The sequence below is a fragment of the Hordeum vulgare genome, chromosome 2H (genome assembly GCF_904849725.1).
Source record: "Hordeum vulgare subsp. vulgare chromosome 2H, MorexV3_pseudomolecules_assembly, whole genome shotgun sequence".
Classification (NCBI taxonomy): Eukaryota; Viridiplantae; Streptophyta; class Magnoliopsida; order Poales; family Poaceae; genus Hordeum; species Hordeum vulgare.
In genome coordinates, this window is record NC_058519.1 from 646,562,402 (window position 1) to 646,579,492 (window position 17,091).

Sequence of the window (17,091 nt, forward strand, 5' to 3'; positions counted from 1 at the left end):
CCCGGTTCAGCCTGCATGCTTCTTTTATTTGTTTCAGATGTGTGTTCTCCACCTGTAGCAACGGAACCCTGCGTTGCAAGTTTTTTCAGTATCTCATTAGTCTCTTATCTTATTTTTTTATGTATGTCAGTTTTTAGTAACAGTACTAAACCTGAAATTGGATCTATTTAAATATCTGAATTTCATAGCTCTAGTATCAGCATGTGCTCCATTCCCCTCATGATATTCACTGTTTTTCAGTTTTTAAGCCTGAGTTATGTGACTGTTCGCTCTATCAACTATCTGAAATTCAATACTCTAACATGAATAAGCTTTTGTTTGTTTGTTGAATCAACCACACAGGGGGGACATGTTATCTTAGGGGATGGAGTCTGCAGTCTCCATGTGTAGTTTTTTTTTCAGTTGGTCAATGTCAGTCTTCATTCTTTCTATGCACGTAAGATTCTAATCCTCCAATTATTATTTTTTCAGTCATACAAGGATTGTACTAGCACTTTTTCAGTCATGTTATTCTTTGCTAGTTATTTTTCACCCCCTCCCCATGAATGAGAATTGGAACACATTCAGTCATCCCCTACATTTTTTTCTATGTAAAATATGAACACATTCAGTCACCTGTCTTCTCTGAATTTTCAGCTTTTATTCACAGTTTGAAAGATTTCTTCGGTAAGGGAAAGTATGCAAGTAGTGGGGTTGGTTGGGGCGAGAGGGGTGTACCTTAGTTTGGGCAAGGGCAGTCCGCAGCGGCTCCAAGTAGCACAGATCTGGATCGCAAGGATCCATGTCTTCTCCCCCGTCAGCCGCCATCGCGCCCCTGCATAGACTTTACTTATAGAAGAAGAAGGTGATCGGGATGGAAGTAGGAGGACGGAAAGGCTTGGACTGGGTGATCGGAGATCGGGGGCCAACCCAGCCCGCTAAACGGGTGAGAGAGAGTGGTGGTGGGCATCTTGTGTGTTTTTTTGTTCGTCAGCAGTTCATCAAAAGAGTCCGTCAGCAGAACGATTATGCACACGACCGAGTAGCATACAAATTCTAATCCTACTCACCGGACCGAGTAGCATAGGAATTCTAATTCTAATCCTACTCAGACAGCGGCCGGTGCTATTAGCTATAGCTTGCAACACCACCGTGAGCACCTCGCAATCAATCCAACAAGCAATCTGCGTGCTCTCGCCGGAAACAAAATCAGCTAAGATCGATGGCCGCTGTCGCGTCCCACGATGTTGAGTTGCTAGACCTCGTGAGCTTCGGGCACACGCTCCGCCACCATGGCCTCGTCGTGGCCCACGTCGTCGAGGCGGACGACCACGACTCTGCGGACATCGGCACGTTCAGGCTTCTCCTCGCCGACAACACCGTCGTGTACAAGAACGCCAGCGACCTCAGGGTGGTGGACAGGAGCCACCTGCAGCCCGGACAGGTGGTCGGCTCGGCGTCCGGCGATGACGGCCAGCTTGGCGTTGTCACCGGCGTCACCACCGTGCTAGACCTGGCCAAGCACGACAGCCGCCTCGGGGAGATACATGTCATCCCAGGCGTGTCCCCGTCTGCCCTCCGGCGCGTACGGAGCTTCAACCTCGGCGACTTCGTCGTCTCCGGGCCGTGGCTCGGCCAGGTCGTCGAGGTCTCCATCGACGTGGATGTGATGTTCGATGACGGGGCGGTCTGCAGGGTCACCAACGCAGACTCCAACAAGCTAAAACAAGTGGACGCCGGCAGCAACACCTTTTTCTATCGCCATCAAATGAACGCTCTCTTGGACCCCGGGGAGCTCGTCACCGCACCAGACCCGGGTTCCCTCTTCAAGGGGGCACGCTGGCTTAACGGCTCATGGAATCCTGACCATAAGTTTGGCACCGTCACCAAGGTGGAGACGTCCGGCGTCCATGTCTGCTGGATTGCATCCATGCATCATGGCACCGACAAGGGGCTCGTCAAGGCATCCGCCCCTTCGGCCTACCAGAACCCAAACGATCTTACCTTCTTCTCCGCCGCCTTCAGTTGCAGCTGGGGGGTAGCCGACCGCTGCTTTTTCCGCAATGGCAACGTGACCGATGATGATGAAAGTGAAGCACCAACTGCGCAGGCGGGGGTGGAGATTCCCATGGTCGTCGCCAACACCCGTACCTCCGTCGACGTGCTATGGCAGGACGGCACACTGCAACGTGGCATAAGTTCAGCAACCGTCGTCCCCTCTGAGCTAGTGGATGAAGACTTGTTCCCAGGGGATCACGTCGTCGGCGTACTTCCTATTGATGCTACCGGCGACTCTGGAACCGAATTAGCAAGGCCTGTGGGCGTCATCAGGAGCCTGCACTACGGAGACCGGACGGCTTGTGTATCATGGTTGAACGAGGCTAGGGAGGACGTGTGCGACGATACTGTGACTGTGTACGCCCTGAAAAGTGACTCTTCTTACCCGTCTGCTGACTATGGAGACATTGTCATTCGTCTCCTGCCGTCGGGATCAACCAGCGGTGAAATCACGCCATTGCTACAAGGCAACAAGAAGAATAATGCCGTTGCAGCAGATCTTTCATGGGTGGGACGTGTTGTTGACATTCTCTATGATGGACACGTCCAAGTCAAGTGGGGCGATGGTACCATGTCAATGGTACGTTGACACCTTCAGTTACTATATAGTCACTTCTTGTTGGACACTACTCAACTCATTATTAGTTGTATTCGATTTGATTTGGTGTGTGCTGCAGGTATTGCCCCATGAGATTGTCGTCGTCGAGGAGGAGCGCTATTGGGATCTGTTGGATAAAATGCACGACTGGGTAGTGGTTGATAACATCATTGATGCACCTGAAGAATTGGCTGCGGCTAACACGCACACGGTATATATCTATTCTTCTAACATTGTCCGTTTCTACAAGCAAATGCAAAAAATCAACTTAAACCAGGGTCTAGCTACTTCGACCGGGTTGTCCCGACCGGTCGACACCAAAGAAAAATAAACTGCTATGCACATAGTAATTTATACTTAATTTAGGTTGACCTCATATATTTTATACATAATCATTATCTGGATTCTGGATGGATACATCTCAATTGACTTGGCAATTTGTTTTTTCTTATTTTAGGACCATGATTTACAGAATCCAACCGATGATAACAGTACTGTTGAAGATGACAACCCGACAACGAAGAGGACAGGCCTTTTGGGTCTCGCAACCCAGTCTTTGCTCCAAATGACCAACGGCGTGGTGGCTCGATGCAAAGGATACATGCAATTGTCGTCATCAACAAGCTCGAAGTTACCTAAGCCCACGTACGAAGATACAACGGAGACCATCGATGCTGCCATGACAAGGAACATTGTCAATGTGAACGGCCACAATTTGGCTGAGGAGGGGGCAAAGGCAGATGACTAGCCCTCCAGATCACAATTAGCTTGACACCATAGACTAAGTAATTACAATTTTACTAGAAAATGATGAAGAATCAATTTTTTTTGTTTTAGGCAGATAAATTGGTGAGCCCCTCAAGTTATAAAGGTTGATTTAAACTGTTTATGTTTCGGATATATTCACCTCCCTGGTTTCACAGCATGATCATTGTGTTGCATGAGAAGTATATACACACGGGAATATATGAAAATGTCTATCTTATGCAGTTTGTGTAGTTTTTGATTGTTGTCAAATCAGCTGTTGTGTTGTCCATCTTGTGCGGTTTGTGTAGTTTTTCGATTGTTATCAATCAGCTGTTGTGTTGGGTCTTGTCTTGTTCAGCTATTTCATTTGTCAGGCAATGTTCAGTTCCAACGAACTGTAGCAGACAATCACCCATGATCTCCCATTAAAGCTAAGCGCAGACCATTACATCTTCTTCCCGATGATAAACAGGAGATGCACCGATCATAATCGGAAGCCTGCAAGCATGCCTAGCTTCACTTATATGCCAAGCTATTCGCCTGTGCCGCAATTACAGCAATTATTACTACTGACATATCTCTCTGCTATCTGTTGCTGCTTCTGACCTCGACATGTACCTTTTCGTCTTGGCCTCCTGCCAATATCCTTCGCAGCAGCAATGGTCATGGACTCAAATCCTTGTGTTAGTGGGCGGCAACATTTAAGGCACTTCTGTAAATTTTCTTGCAACCATGAATTGAGCAATGCTTTACTAAATCGGTCGATATCTTTATCTGAGACGTCCCAGAGATTTGCAATGACGCAAGGAGAACCAGCAGATAAATAAGACAAAGGTGCCCCTTGAGGAACATAACCTCCTTTGCAATGAAGTGTCCCACTGCTGCAACCCATAAGAAGAGCAGCTGCACAGTTATCTAACTTCTCAATTTCCTTTCCAGAGATATACTGACTTCCTGCAACATTTTTTCCAGGCTAGTCCGTGTTAGTACAACAGGTACCTGAGCTACCAGTTTTAATAAGTTTTTTTTTTAGAAAAGGAGGATATACCCCCGGCCTCTGCATCTGGATGTTAATAAGTATCTGGATGTTAACCAGTTTTAATAAGTATCTGAACATTTGGACACTTCTTAGTGGTTGGAGTTCATACTCCTTCCTAGACAGTGATAGCATCAACTTGAGAGATTAACTAGTTGGCACTAGCATCACAAGCACTAGCTTCTACTGATACATATGCTGCTACTACTACAAGTGATAAGTTTTATAGCCTAAAATTATGGTGCCATCAAGTTAATGTTCCCATGGAAAATTCAGTAAAGCTGGGTGAGAATTTTGTACAAAATAAATTCACATGGTAGCTATGCCGATAGCAGATTGTAATAGACAATCGTGTACCAGACAGTGTTTTTTAGCAAGTGCTATTTATATCTTGTAAGGTGGATATCATGGTAGTAGTGCACTACACTTAGAGCATCTCCAACGGCCACGCTATATAAGCGCCGCGCTGCAAAAAAACGAATTTAGCCAGTACCAACTTAGGAGTGTCTCCATTCTCTGCTTCTGTCAAACAATAAACATGTCAATAAAAAGTGCAAGATACCCAGTACCAACTTGTAGTATAGTATGTAATCACAACAGGAAATCTACACACCTTTCAAAATAGGATCCACTGGTAGAAGCATCGTGGTAGGCATGTTTGTTGAACCAAACCTTGAGATCAACATCCAAGCAGGAAAAGGGGAAGGGAGAAGAAGTGTTTCCCCAATAACATTCACAATATCACCTCGAAGCATACTAATGCACACAATTAGTACATCAGGAAGTTCATGGGAGAATTCGGTTACACGCTCTTCAAGATGTTCCATGTCTTCTGATGAAAACCTAATATAGAAATTGTATATTAATTATCCATCTACATACAACATACTATGAAACAATAAATCAGAAAATTAAATATATAGAAACTTTGGAACCTCATCTGTCTTGTCTGTGAAATTTCCAGTGACACCCTAAAATCGCAAGAGGGTGGGGGGAGGATTATCAGAAGATAAAAGAATATAAGAGTGGTACTATTTTAATTCGGGTGTGAACTTAGAATGGTACAAACCTTCGTTTCTGTTTCTCTGGGCAATTCTTGTAAGCTTGCAAGGTAATGGTGATTGAGATAAGTTCCGACAGAAGTTTGGTGAAAGTATGCGGCCCAATGATTCAAAGGGAGAGATCCCTTGGAATACAAAGGTAATTGGACCGTGGATCGTTGATAGTAAGAATATGCATGTAAGTAGCCTGCAAACCTGCAACAGGGGAGTTGCATTTCAACACAGGACCCACAAAAGGTGAAAAAAATAGGCTTACTTCAGCAGTAACTCACAAAAAGGTAGAATAGATATCTGCTCTAAGCATTTAAAATTATAAGAGCACATGACTGAAGGATATCGCACACCTCCTGGAGATGTGAATGACTCTCTCGAGATAGCACAAAAGCTTTCAACAACCACGAAACAACATCAGACATTTGTACACTACAGAAGCTGCAGCAACCATCTCTGCAGAGAGTGATTAAATTATGATAGTTATAACAAGGGCCATGAATGCTACAATCACAATGTTCTGCTTATGAAATGCACAACTAGGAGTTCATGAGACGAACCTTGACTGTTCCGAGAGGAAACCCTTGAGCAAAAAGGAACTCATACTACATAGTATTTCTGCACGCTTTAAAGAGAGAAAATCACCAGTATTTTCTTTCATGATCAGTTTAATTAAATAAGGCCCATAGGTTTTATAACAACCTTGAGGAAGAGATCTGAAATACAACAATGATATGCACTGCGAGTAGATAATATGAACTTCATGAACTCCATGTTTTCCGCCCTGAGCTCCCAAGGTTCTTGCTGCAATAGGCAACGCATCAGGACTGAACAATATGAAAGAATTAAGAAACTTAATGAAGTATTAATAACACAAGCACTAGGACTTAAACCCTGATAGGATGAGGATACCACTGTCCCTATAACCATCCAACCACAGGTTGGTTTGCGCCACGACACACTTCTTCTTTCAAGGAGTTCATGATTCGACCCGAAAACAATATGTCACATGTGTAGCATGAAGAACTCCTGTCCTGATGTTTTTTGGAGCTAAAGTTACCAATCAAAAGGGAAAAAATAAAACCAGAAAAAAAACTGAAACTTGCCACCCGAAAAGAAAATTACCACGCTTGACAACAAAAGTAGGCATCCTCGAGTTATTAAACTTGCCACACAAATATTCAACGTCACCATGTATTCGTGCCACATATGAAACACTTATCAAGGTCCAAAAAAGGGAGTTCATGATTCTCCTAAGTGGCGCCTCCTTGTGCTACAGAAAAACTGGCGCTACCTCGTTTCTTTTGCCGTGAAGATTGTTTTCCGCAAATACGCAAATTGTGTATCATTATGTTGATAGATAGAGGAGATAAACATAAAATTATACTTACAAGAGTAATGTTTCGTGACATACGCACGGAAGGGCGTAAAAAAAAGTTATATGACCAGAAAAGAGAAGGGCTTGCTCTTGAGGAGAACAAGAGGAGGGGGAGGAAACCAGCAAGGCCCAGCCCACGTGTAAACGCGCCAGGCACGACACACTTATTCGTTCAGGGAGTTCATGATTCTCAAAGAAAGATTCTTTTTCGGTCCCCGAAATGGGCATCTTCGGCCCACCTAGGGACAAACAAGACGTCTTCAGCTCAACAGAGTACATCTTTAGCATAGATTTGAAATTTACTAAATTGCAACCATGGTTTGAAAAACTTGTAAAAAGAATCATATTTTTAAAGAAATACCCTTGTGCTTCACCTGTTCTATAGTCTTTCTGTTTGGAACCTCAAAACAAGCAAATAAATAGAAAACACCCGACAAGGAAAAAAGAAATATTTGTAGTTCAAAATCATTAATTGTTAATCGTATTAGTCTATACTCTATCTGACATGTTGGCAAAAAGGGCATACAAATAAGCATCTGTGTTTTTTTTCATGGCCTTGGTTATACCTTTTTAAAATCATGAAGCTGAGTGCTCAAATTATGATGGATGTTCCTACAGCACCGAGTCTTATACAAAATTAAAAGGGCTTTTCAAGTTTTTTCGGCCCACAACGGTAGGGCTGACTGTAGTTATCTTGGTCAGATAGATGAGCGTTGGCCTTCCAAACCGGAGAGTGTACAATGGGGGGGAAAGAAATCGGGGGTGGAGAAGCAATTGGCCATGTGTTACCTTAGCAAAGGCTCTCCCGTCGTCTGACAATGGGAGCCAGGCGACCTCGTGCGCCATTGACCATTTCAAGCTTCGTGCAACTCGGCTTTGGTCAACCTTTGAAAGTTTAATCATCAATGTATTTTAAAATGTTTGATCGAAATATGGAAGTCTAATATATAGTTTTTTCTTGAAATATACCCTTATCATATAACAATTCTCTAAGAAATTATGATACACCGAAGTATTCAATTTGGAAGAAATAAATACAATATTCACAACATGAGGAGTGAATGCTTAATGCTTTTATGATCTTGCATAACTTGGTAGTCCCCTAAGTGAGCATGCCTAAACCCTAAACCTATATATAAATGTGAAAACAGAGATTTAATGCACATCCTAGTTAGCTACTCTACTAGAATGAAATTCTCTAGTTAAGTGAAACTATAAACCTACCAACTGTGTCTATGCACTACAGGAAAATCCCATTTTAGTGTGTATTACCCTATAAGCGGTGAGCTATTTTGGGGGACTCGGCTTATGTTCCTCTAAGCCGAGTTCAGAGAAATTAACACCCGTCAAACAAAATGCTCTTGGCTTATAGTATCCTCTAAGCCAATTGCTCTTGAAAATCTCTCAGCTTACATGACGTACCCGACATCTATTAAAAAAAGCTCTTGTCTTATAACTAATAAGCCGATCTACTGTAATTCGTGTACTATAAGCCATGAATTAAACCGAGTTTAAATCGGAATAAATTGTGTGTCTTAGGTACACAACTTACAAAAAATTTCATGTAGTGATGCATGCGTGCGAGTCGCCTCAAAGCTGAGGTGACATAGTGCACACAGAACTAATTTGTTAACATGATACAGGTTAACAAATCGAGTTACTTTTCAGTAGTCGGATTTAAGTAAGCGTCCACGCAAGTGATTTAAGTATGGGTAAAGCATTGCACCATTAGGTAGCTGGTGACAAGATCAACAAATCATATGCTAATTTATCTTCCTAGAATGGCCTGCCAACTTTGTGTTCAAGATCTTTACTTTACCAAAAAAAACTTTCCAATCAACACTTGAACCAACTCTAGCTACCACTCAATTATTGTCTAGTGTTGATACCAGTGATCACACCATCCTACTTTACTGAATGATCTTTCAAAGCTTGATACGCATATGCACCATAAGATCACTCTTTTATCACAGAGCACGACTGACCGCTGCAACTGTGCAGACGTAAGCACTCGTGGTTTAGTGCAAACTTGCTCTCGCTCGAGTTAGTTGTTCGAAAACTCCTGAATTCTCCATGTTATACCATAAATTTGGGCTGAACTTTTACAAATATAAGTAGCATTTGATAATAATTAATGGTAATATGGCAAGGGATGGATGTGAACCAAACATAACTAGTCTATCAAAGATAAAATGTTTTTCTACTCTAAAAAAAGTATTTCGGACACTTGTAACCGCCAATAGTTTATAAAACGTTGATTTGCCCAATTTGTTCACTTGTGACCAACAGTTTCTAAAATATTTTAGTCAGATGTATGAAAGCATATCTACGGATTTATCTTTTTTATGCATAATATAACAATAAATTTGTTAAGTTTTCTGATTATGTTTTAACAAACACAAATGATAAAATATGTAATAATTTAAATTTTGAAGGACCATGTCAGCATGCACACACTTTGTATGAAAAAAATTGCAGGTCGATTCACATCAATCATATATATTAAAAATCAGAATAGCTTCCAAAATTCAAAAGGAGCAAGATTGTGGCTAGGGTACGTCCTGGTGGTTGTGGCTGTATTGTCATGCAACCTTCTAGTAGAACAAAGATTAGTAATTGATATTGTGGATACCAACTAATTGCATCCATACATTCATGTAAGTGACCTATGGTGACATAGTGCAGAGACAACTAATTTGGTTTCTTACGGTATATGTTAACAAATCGAGCCACTTTTCAGTAGTCGGCTTTTAGGTTAGCTAGTAAGCACGCATCCATGTAACTAAAATAGTTGTAAAGTATCTTGGGCTAGCACTAGCTAGTGACAAGATCCACTAATCATATCCTAATTAATGTTCAAGAATGGAGACTGCATGCCAACGTTGGGTTCAACACCTGAACTAACTCTAGCTACCCCTCACTTCAATCATTGTCTAGTGGCCGGTACTCGTGACTCGTGAGCACACCATCGTGAACTTTCTTATCTCCTTTTCGGGACGGCAAAATGAACTCGAGAATTTTAAAGTGATAATAGTACGACCGACTCAGATGTCATGTTTGAAAATGATGTGTTTTTGCATAGAAATATCTGCATGATCAGATGATTGCTCTCCAGGGCCGAAAAGAAACCCAACTTTCTAACTCATCCCACTCATAGGCACATCATTCTAATTAGTTGCGATGGTTGTATGAATGGATTCAAACTAAATAACTTCTCCTTTTCACTTTGAGATGTCGAATTGATTAGTGGGGAAAGATGGCAATGATGGCTTACTTTCGTCTCGTAATCATTTTGTGGTTACACTCTCTGTGCAAATATCTTGCATGGCAGACGAACATGGCAGATTATCTGGTGTGGTATATAGAATTTGAATGTTCCTTGTAGGAGTAACACAACCAATTTGCACCGGGAATATATATTATGTTCAGTTCTCATCGTAGTCGCATGTGTTGTTTGCATGCGAAATCGAAAATTGATTAATGGGAATTATCTTACAAATAGATGGATCACCCCCCCCCCCCAGGCCCTGAGTAACTTCAAGAGAGACATGGACGTTGAGGCGTCATTGGTAAGGGCTCACCAGGACTTTGCCGGAGGGGAGGACGGGATTTGATTCTAGGCCCTGTTTGGAATCATCCAGATTATATAATCCAGTTTTTATAATCTATTATGTCTTCAAACAGGATAGATTATGGTGTAGATTATAAAAACTAGATAGACAGATTATTAAAAACTCGTAATCTACTCTACACCAGCTAAAATCAAATTATGGATTGCTAATGACCCATTACCCTTGTAAAGTTGGAGATAATTACATTCCTACCACCGCCACCCTCCTCTTTAAAAAAAACAGAGGGCAGACATGTCATTATGCAATGTAAAACCTGGATTACAGTTTATATAATCTCGTCTCCAAACATGTCCTAATGTCCACCTAGATTATTTTTATAAACCAGATTTTATAATCTATCTTCATAATTCAGTTATCATAATCTATTGTGGTTTCAAACAGGACCTTAGTCGTTGCTAGGTAGTCCACGAATTTGATTTAAATTTTGTTACTTCTAGTGCTCTCTATACTCTATGATAGATGATGATTAATTGATTGGAAGTATCTCGAAAAAAGGTGCAACGGATAGTGAAAAGAGGAAGAAAAACATTAGCACACTAGAGGTTGATGGAAAAAAAGGTTACTGTCGGATATCCATACATAATGGTCCTCGTAAATCCACGGTGAAAGTTCCCAAAAAAATCAGTCGTCTGATGTATAGGCTGTCTCTAAGGCTGGTCGTAATGGGAGTATCACACTAGTGGGGACAGGGCCTATAGTCCCGGCCCGTAAGGGGCTTTAGTTCCGGTTCACCAACCGGGACCAAAGAGGCGGGACTAAAGGCCTAACCTTTAGTCCCGGCCCTGTTCCAAGCCGGGACCAAAGGTGCTCCTAATGGGCGCCTCGGAGCGCCCTCATGGGCAGGCCCTTTAGTCACGGGTCTTAACACGGACCGGGACTAAAGGATCCGTCTGTTTATTTTGTTTATTTGACCCAAAAAGGTACCTTTTTTATTTATTTTTCAAATTTTATTTTTGAATATTCTTTGATTTGTTTTTATGCTTTATTTCAAATTTTAAATCTTTGATTTATTTGACAATTTAATGTCTAATCACCCATCCTCACTGCTCTAGCGTAGATTACTCATTTCAAATCATCTAACTTCTTGGCCGGTCACACATCCTTTCAGTGCTTCAGCCCGAGCACGCTTAACTTCCTGGTTCTATCGCCCCTAGTTGCCAAGTCTGCACTTGTTGTTCTCCTGACAATAGTAAGCTATCAATCCTAAACAACCTAGGGTTTGATGTCATGTCACATGATTTAATTTTTTGAATTCAAACAATTATTAAAATAAACAAAATAAGTAAAAATAATAGTGAATTTCAATGAAAACAACCTAAAGATTTTAGATAAAATTATTTTTTCTTATTTTTGTGGAAAAAACTTCTTTTTGCCATAGCTTTTTTTACATTTGGAATTTTGAGCATATGAGAAAACTTCACCGGGCAAGCCCCGGTGAAATCGATTCCCAATTTTCTCTAGTTTTTTTGATATATTAAACTTTTTTTTGACGTCGTATGCAAAAGTTATGGCCGTTTTACATTTTTCCCTTTTTTGAAAAAACGGTCAAAATTCATATCTCAAAATTTGTATACCAACTAGGCACTAAAACCTAACTACATCTCAAAGGATTTTATTTTTTGAATATTTTAGCATTTTTGTTTATTTTCTACAAAACTAAAAAAGACGGTCCAGGGAGGGTAGTGTTTGAAAATTTCAGAATCCCCCTTTAGCCAAGAGTCCAATCATACCCGTCGACTACATTTGCTAGCACCGTCCCCGCCAGAATCACAACTAAGGTTAACCAAGCCAGAGTTAACCCTTTCTAACTTTATTTGCTATATTGAGCTAAATGACCTTGAAATTGAAAAGAACTATAATGAACTCTGAAAATGTTGAAACTTGGCATGGTATCATCATTTCATCCACATAGCTTGTGCTAAAAAGTTGAGAGGGTTACGACAAAAACTGGATGCACTTCGTGTACAAACTGGACCATCTCCTTCGAAGTATCACGGTTTCGAACGAAAACCCATCTGCTAGAAAGATATTTTATTTTTTTACTTATTTCAACTTCAGACATTTTATGCATTTTGTGCATTCAATATAAACCATTCAAAACCACATCCTAAATTTCGACCCTTTATAACTTCATTTGCTATTTTTCATGCATTTAATGATTTTTTGACCTAAATGACCTTGAAATTGAAAAGCCCGACAAATGAACTCTGAAAAGGTTGAAACTTCGCATCGTATCATCATTTCTCCTACATAGCATGTGCTAAAAAGTTGAGAGGGTTACGTCAAAAACTGGATGCACTTCGTGTACAAAATGAACAATCTCTTTCGAAGTATCAGGGTTTCGAACGAAAACTCATCTATTGCAAAGGGATTTTATTTTTTTGAACTTATTTGAACTCCATACTTTTTGTGTGTTTAAAATACACCATTTAAAGCCACATCATAAATTTTCAATATTTTCTGACTTCATTTGGTATTTTTCATGCATTTACTTACTTTTTTGAGCTAATTGACCCTGAAATTGAAAAGCACTACAAATGAACTCTGAAAAGGTTGAAAGTTGGCATGGTATCATAGTTTCACCCACATGGCATGTGCTAAAAAGTTAAGAGAGTTACGATAAAAACTGGATGCACTTCGTGTACAAACTGGATCATCCTTCGAAGTATCAAGGTTTCAGACGAAAACTCATCTGCTACAAAGGCATTTTTATTAAAATGATTTTAATTCCACACTTTTTATGCATTCAATATGCACCATACTATAACATGTTAAAATCTACAGAAAGTACTAACTAAAAATAATAAAAAACAATAATTAAATGACTAAAACAACTATATAAGCAAAACAATATTGTTTTAATTAAAATACAAATTTAAATTATTCTAAAAATAACCAAATAAATCTTACTGTGATAACAATCTAACAGATGACTAGGAGAAAAAAGAATTAAATTAAAAACTATTTGTAAACTCAAGTTATTCACAATTTGGGGTTGAAGCAAATTTGAACAAATTCAAATTTAAACCATTCAAATTTAAAAACTAATTGCACAAACAGAAACTAGACAAAATTTTGAATCTAATGCAAAAAGAATCACTAAAAAAAATTAAATATCCTAAAAGATATAAGCAATTTAAAACAGAAACTACAAACAGAAATAAAATTTAAAAACAGGAAAAAATAAAAATACAAAACCCCTTTAGTCCTGGTTCGTGTCTCGAACCGGGACTAAAGGTCTACCCTTTAATCCCGGTTCAAGACACGAACCAGGACTAAAGCCTCCAAACCCTTTAGTCCCGGTTCGAGACACGAACCGGGACTAAAGGTCCCTTTTGAACCGGGACTAATGACCGACCGGCGCCCTTGCCGTTCGAACCGGGACTAATGCTAACATTAGTCCCGGTTCGTAATGGAACCGGGACTAATGTGTAAATTGAGCTGGGACGGAAGCCCATTTTTCTACTAGTCTCATAAGTAGTATCCTGCATGTCAACTAGTCGTATTTGATGAGGTTGAATGAAATTAAATGAAGAAAGAGAGGGTTGAGTATCATATTATGATACCGTATCATATTAAATATTGTGCTACTATGTGTTATGCATGACAATAAATGAATTACTTTATAATACTATCACATGATACTATGCATTACGGATGTAGTATCATATACAATATCATTTGTATGATACTTACTACTCCCTCCGTTCTTAAATATAAGTCTTTAAAGAGGTTTCATTAATGGACTACATACGGATGTATATAGACATACTTTAGAGTGTATCCGTATGTAGACTTCTAGTGAAATATCTTAAAAGACCTATATTTAAGAACGGAGCGAGTATATGATACTCCGCTTACAACCAGCCTAAAGATGAAAGATGGACAGAAGGCACGATCGTATCTACTCCTACATGCAAAAGGCCTTTCTGTTGAGCCGAGAAAAGCACAGCATGCACTCCAAATATCATTAAAACCGGTCAAAGCAACGCGTTCACTAACTTGCGTCCGACGTTACGGTCGATCAAATGGACTTTATTATGAACAATGCGTTATCGTGGCAACCACACAAGTGCATGAACCACACCTCACTAGCCAGTGCTGCACAACACACTTGCCACCCACACACCGCGGAACTGATAAATCCTCCGGGCCTCTAGCTAGCTCCTGCTCTACGTGCAGCTTCGTCGTTTCCACAAACACTTGGGACCCAAGATCATGGCCATGCACGCCGCAATGACCACCACGCTTCTACCACTCGCCCTTCTCCTCGTCTCCGTCGTGATCATGTCCGGCGCTTCGGCTTCGTCACCGTCGTCACCGTCGTCACTGCGGTTCCACTACATCGACCCTCGCAATTTCACCATGGCCGCGGCCACGCTATTTTCCTCCTCCTCCTCCTCGTCGCGCCCAGATGGGCGCCCCTCGCTCGCGCTGCTGCACCGCGACGCCGTCTCAGGCAGGACGTACCCATCGACGCGGCACGCCATGCTCGGTCTCGCGGCAAGGGACGGCGCGCGGGTAGAGTACCTCCAGCGTCGCCTCTCGCCGACGACGATGACGACGGAGGTGGGGTCGGAGGTGGTGTCGGGCATCTCCGAGGGCAGCGGCGAGTACTTCGTCCGCGTCGGCGTGGGGTCGCCGCCAACAGAGCAGTACCTCGTCGTGGACTCCGGGAGCGACGTCATATGGATTCAGTGCCGCCCCTGCGCCGAGTGCTACCAGCAGGCCGACCCGCTCTTCGACCCGGCCGCGTCGGCGTCCTTCACCGCCGTGCCGTGCGACTCCGGCGTCTGCCGGACCCTGCCCGGCGGGTCCTCCGGCTGCGCCGACTCCGGAGCGTGCCGGTACCAGGTGTCGTACGGAGACGGGTCGTACACCCAGGGCGTGCTCGCCATGGAGACGCTCACGTTCGGGGACAGCACGCCGGTGCAGGGCGTCGCAATCGGCTGTGGCCACCGCAACCGCGGCCTGTTCGTCGGGGCGGCCGGCCTGCTCGGCCTCGGCTGGGGCCCCATGTCGCTCGTCGGGCAGCTGGGCGGCGCTGCCGGCGGCGCGTTCAGCTACTGCCTCGCGAGCCGCGGCGCCGACGCCGGCGCCGGGTCGCTCGTGTTCGGCCGGGACGACGCCATGCCGGTGGGCGCCGTGTGGGTGCCCCTGCTGCGCAACGCGCAGCAGCCGAGCTTCTACTACGTGGGCCTGACGGGGCTTGGCGTCGGCGGCGAGAGGCTCCCGCTGCAGGACGGGCTCTTCGACCTCACAGAGGACGGCGGCGGCGGCGTGGTCATGGACACCGGCACGGCCGTGACGCGGCTACCGCCCGACGCCTACGCGGCGCTGCGGGACGCGTTCGCGAGTACCATCGGCGGTGACCTCCCGCGCGCTCCGGGCGTGTCGCTGCTGGACACGTGCTACGACCTGAGCGGGTACGCGAGCGTGCGCGTGCCGACGGTGGCCCTCTACTTCGGGCGGGACGGCGCGGCGCTGACGCTGCCGGCGAGGAACCTGCTTGTGGAGATGGGCGGCGGCGTGTACTGCCTGGCGTTCGCGGCGTCGGCGTCGGGGCTGTCCATCCTCGGCAACATTCAGCAGCAAGGGATCCAGATCACCGTCGATTCCGCCAATGGTTACGTTGGTTTCGGACCAAGTACGTGCTAGTGTCCTAGTTCTGCTGCCGCGCGCGTCAAACGTAGGCGCGCTATATATATATATAGGATGGGATCGTAACTGTACGGTGTACATGTGTAAAAGTAGGTACAGTTTATGTGTACGTTTTGCATAAAATCCCCTGAAGTTTTCCAAAATCAACCCGCGTTCCAGATTTAAGTGAGAGACGAATCGTTTTTTCGTTTTTACAGAAACCTCCTGTGCTTTTCCGAAATCAACCCGCAGTACATAACGCAGTGAGAGAACGAATCGTTTTCTGGATTTTTTATAAAAACCTCCTTCAGTTTTTATAAAATAAACCAGCAGTACATACTTGAGTAAAAAAAATCAATCATTTTCCGTATGTTTTTAAAAACACTCCTACAGTTTTTAATTAATTAATATGTAGTTCAATTATAAGTGCAAAATACTTTAAAAAATTATATATTTTAAACAGTAACTCCAATTTTACATTATTATATATGAAATTTTATTAGAAAAATATGTAAAATCTGAATATAATGTTAGTTTATCTATTAAATTTTTCAAAATTCTGTTTATAATGTAATTTAAATCAATAGTGATGCGCACAATCTAAATATAATATTATTTTATTTATTTAATATTTTTTAAATAATATTTATGCTGTAATTTTAATCAATAGCGTACAATCCATTTTTCATAACGAGGCCGATCCATGTTGTTAATTAATCCGTGGTCCAATTATAATTAACAAATACTATAAACAATTATATCTTTTAAACTGTAACTCTAATTTTAAATTATTAAATATGAACTTTCATTCAAAAAATGTGTTGAATCAAAATCTAATGTATCTTACCTATTTAATTTTTAAATTTCTATTTATAATGTAATTTGAATCTATAGTGATGTGTATAATCTAAATATGATGTTATTTTACTTATTTAACATTTTTTAAATTCTATTTATGCAGTAAGTTTAAA

The 17,091-nt window shown here is 42.2% G+C and overlaps 2 protein-coding genes across 2 annotated transcripts; both read left to right on the forward strand.

Annotated features, from left to right (window-relative positions):
- The first annotated feature begins 722 nt into the window (after positions 1 to 722).
- On the forward strand, positions 723 to 3,383 carry LOC123428900 (probable ubiquitin-conjugating enzyme E2 23). Its single transcript, XM_045113004.1, has 3 exons — positions 723 to 2,617; positions 2,715 to 2,846; positions 3,093 to 3,383. The coding sequence occupies exons 1-3, from the start codon at positions 1,202 to 1,204 to the stop codon at positions 3,381 to 3,383; spliced, it is 1,839 nt and encodes a 612-aa protein (XP_044968939.1). The 5' UTR covers positions 723 to 1,201.
- Positions 3,384 to 14,473: 11,090 nt separating this feature from the next.
- Positions 14,474 to 16,306, forward strand: LOC123431193 (protein ASPARTIC PROTEASE IN GUARD CELL 2). The gene has a single exon (XM_045115027.1). The coding sequence runs from the start codon at positions 14,699 to 14,701 to the stop codon at positions 16,136 to 16,138; it is 1,440 nt and encodes a 479-aa protein (XP_044970962.1). The 5' UTR covers positions 14,474 to 14,698; the 3' UTR covers positions 16,139 to 16,306.
- The last annotated feature ends 785 nt before the right edge of the window (positions 16,307 to 17,091 follow it).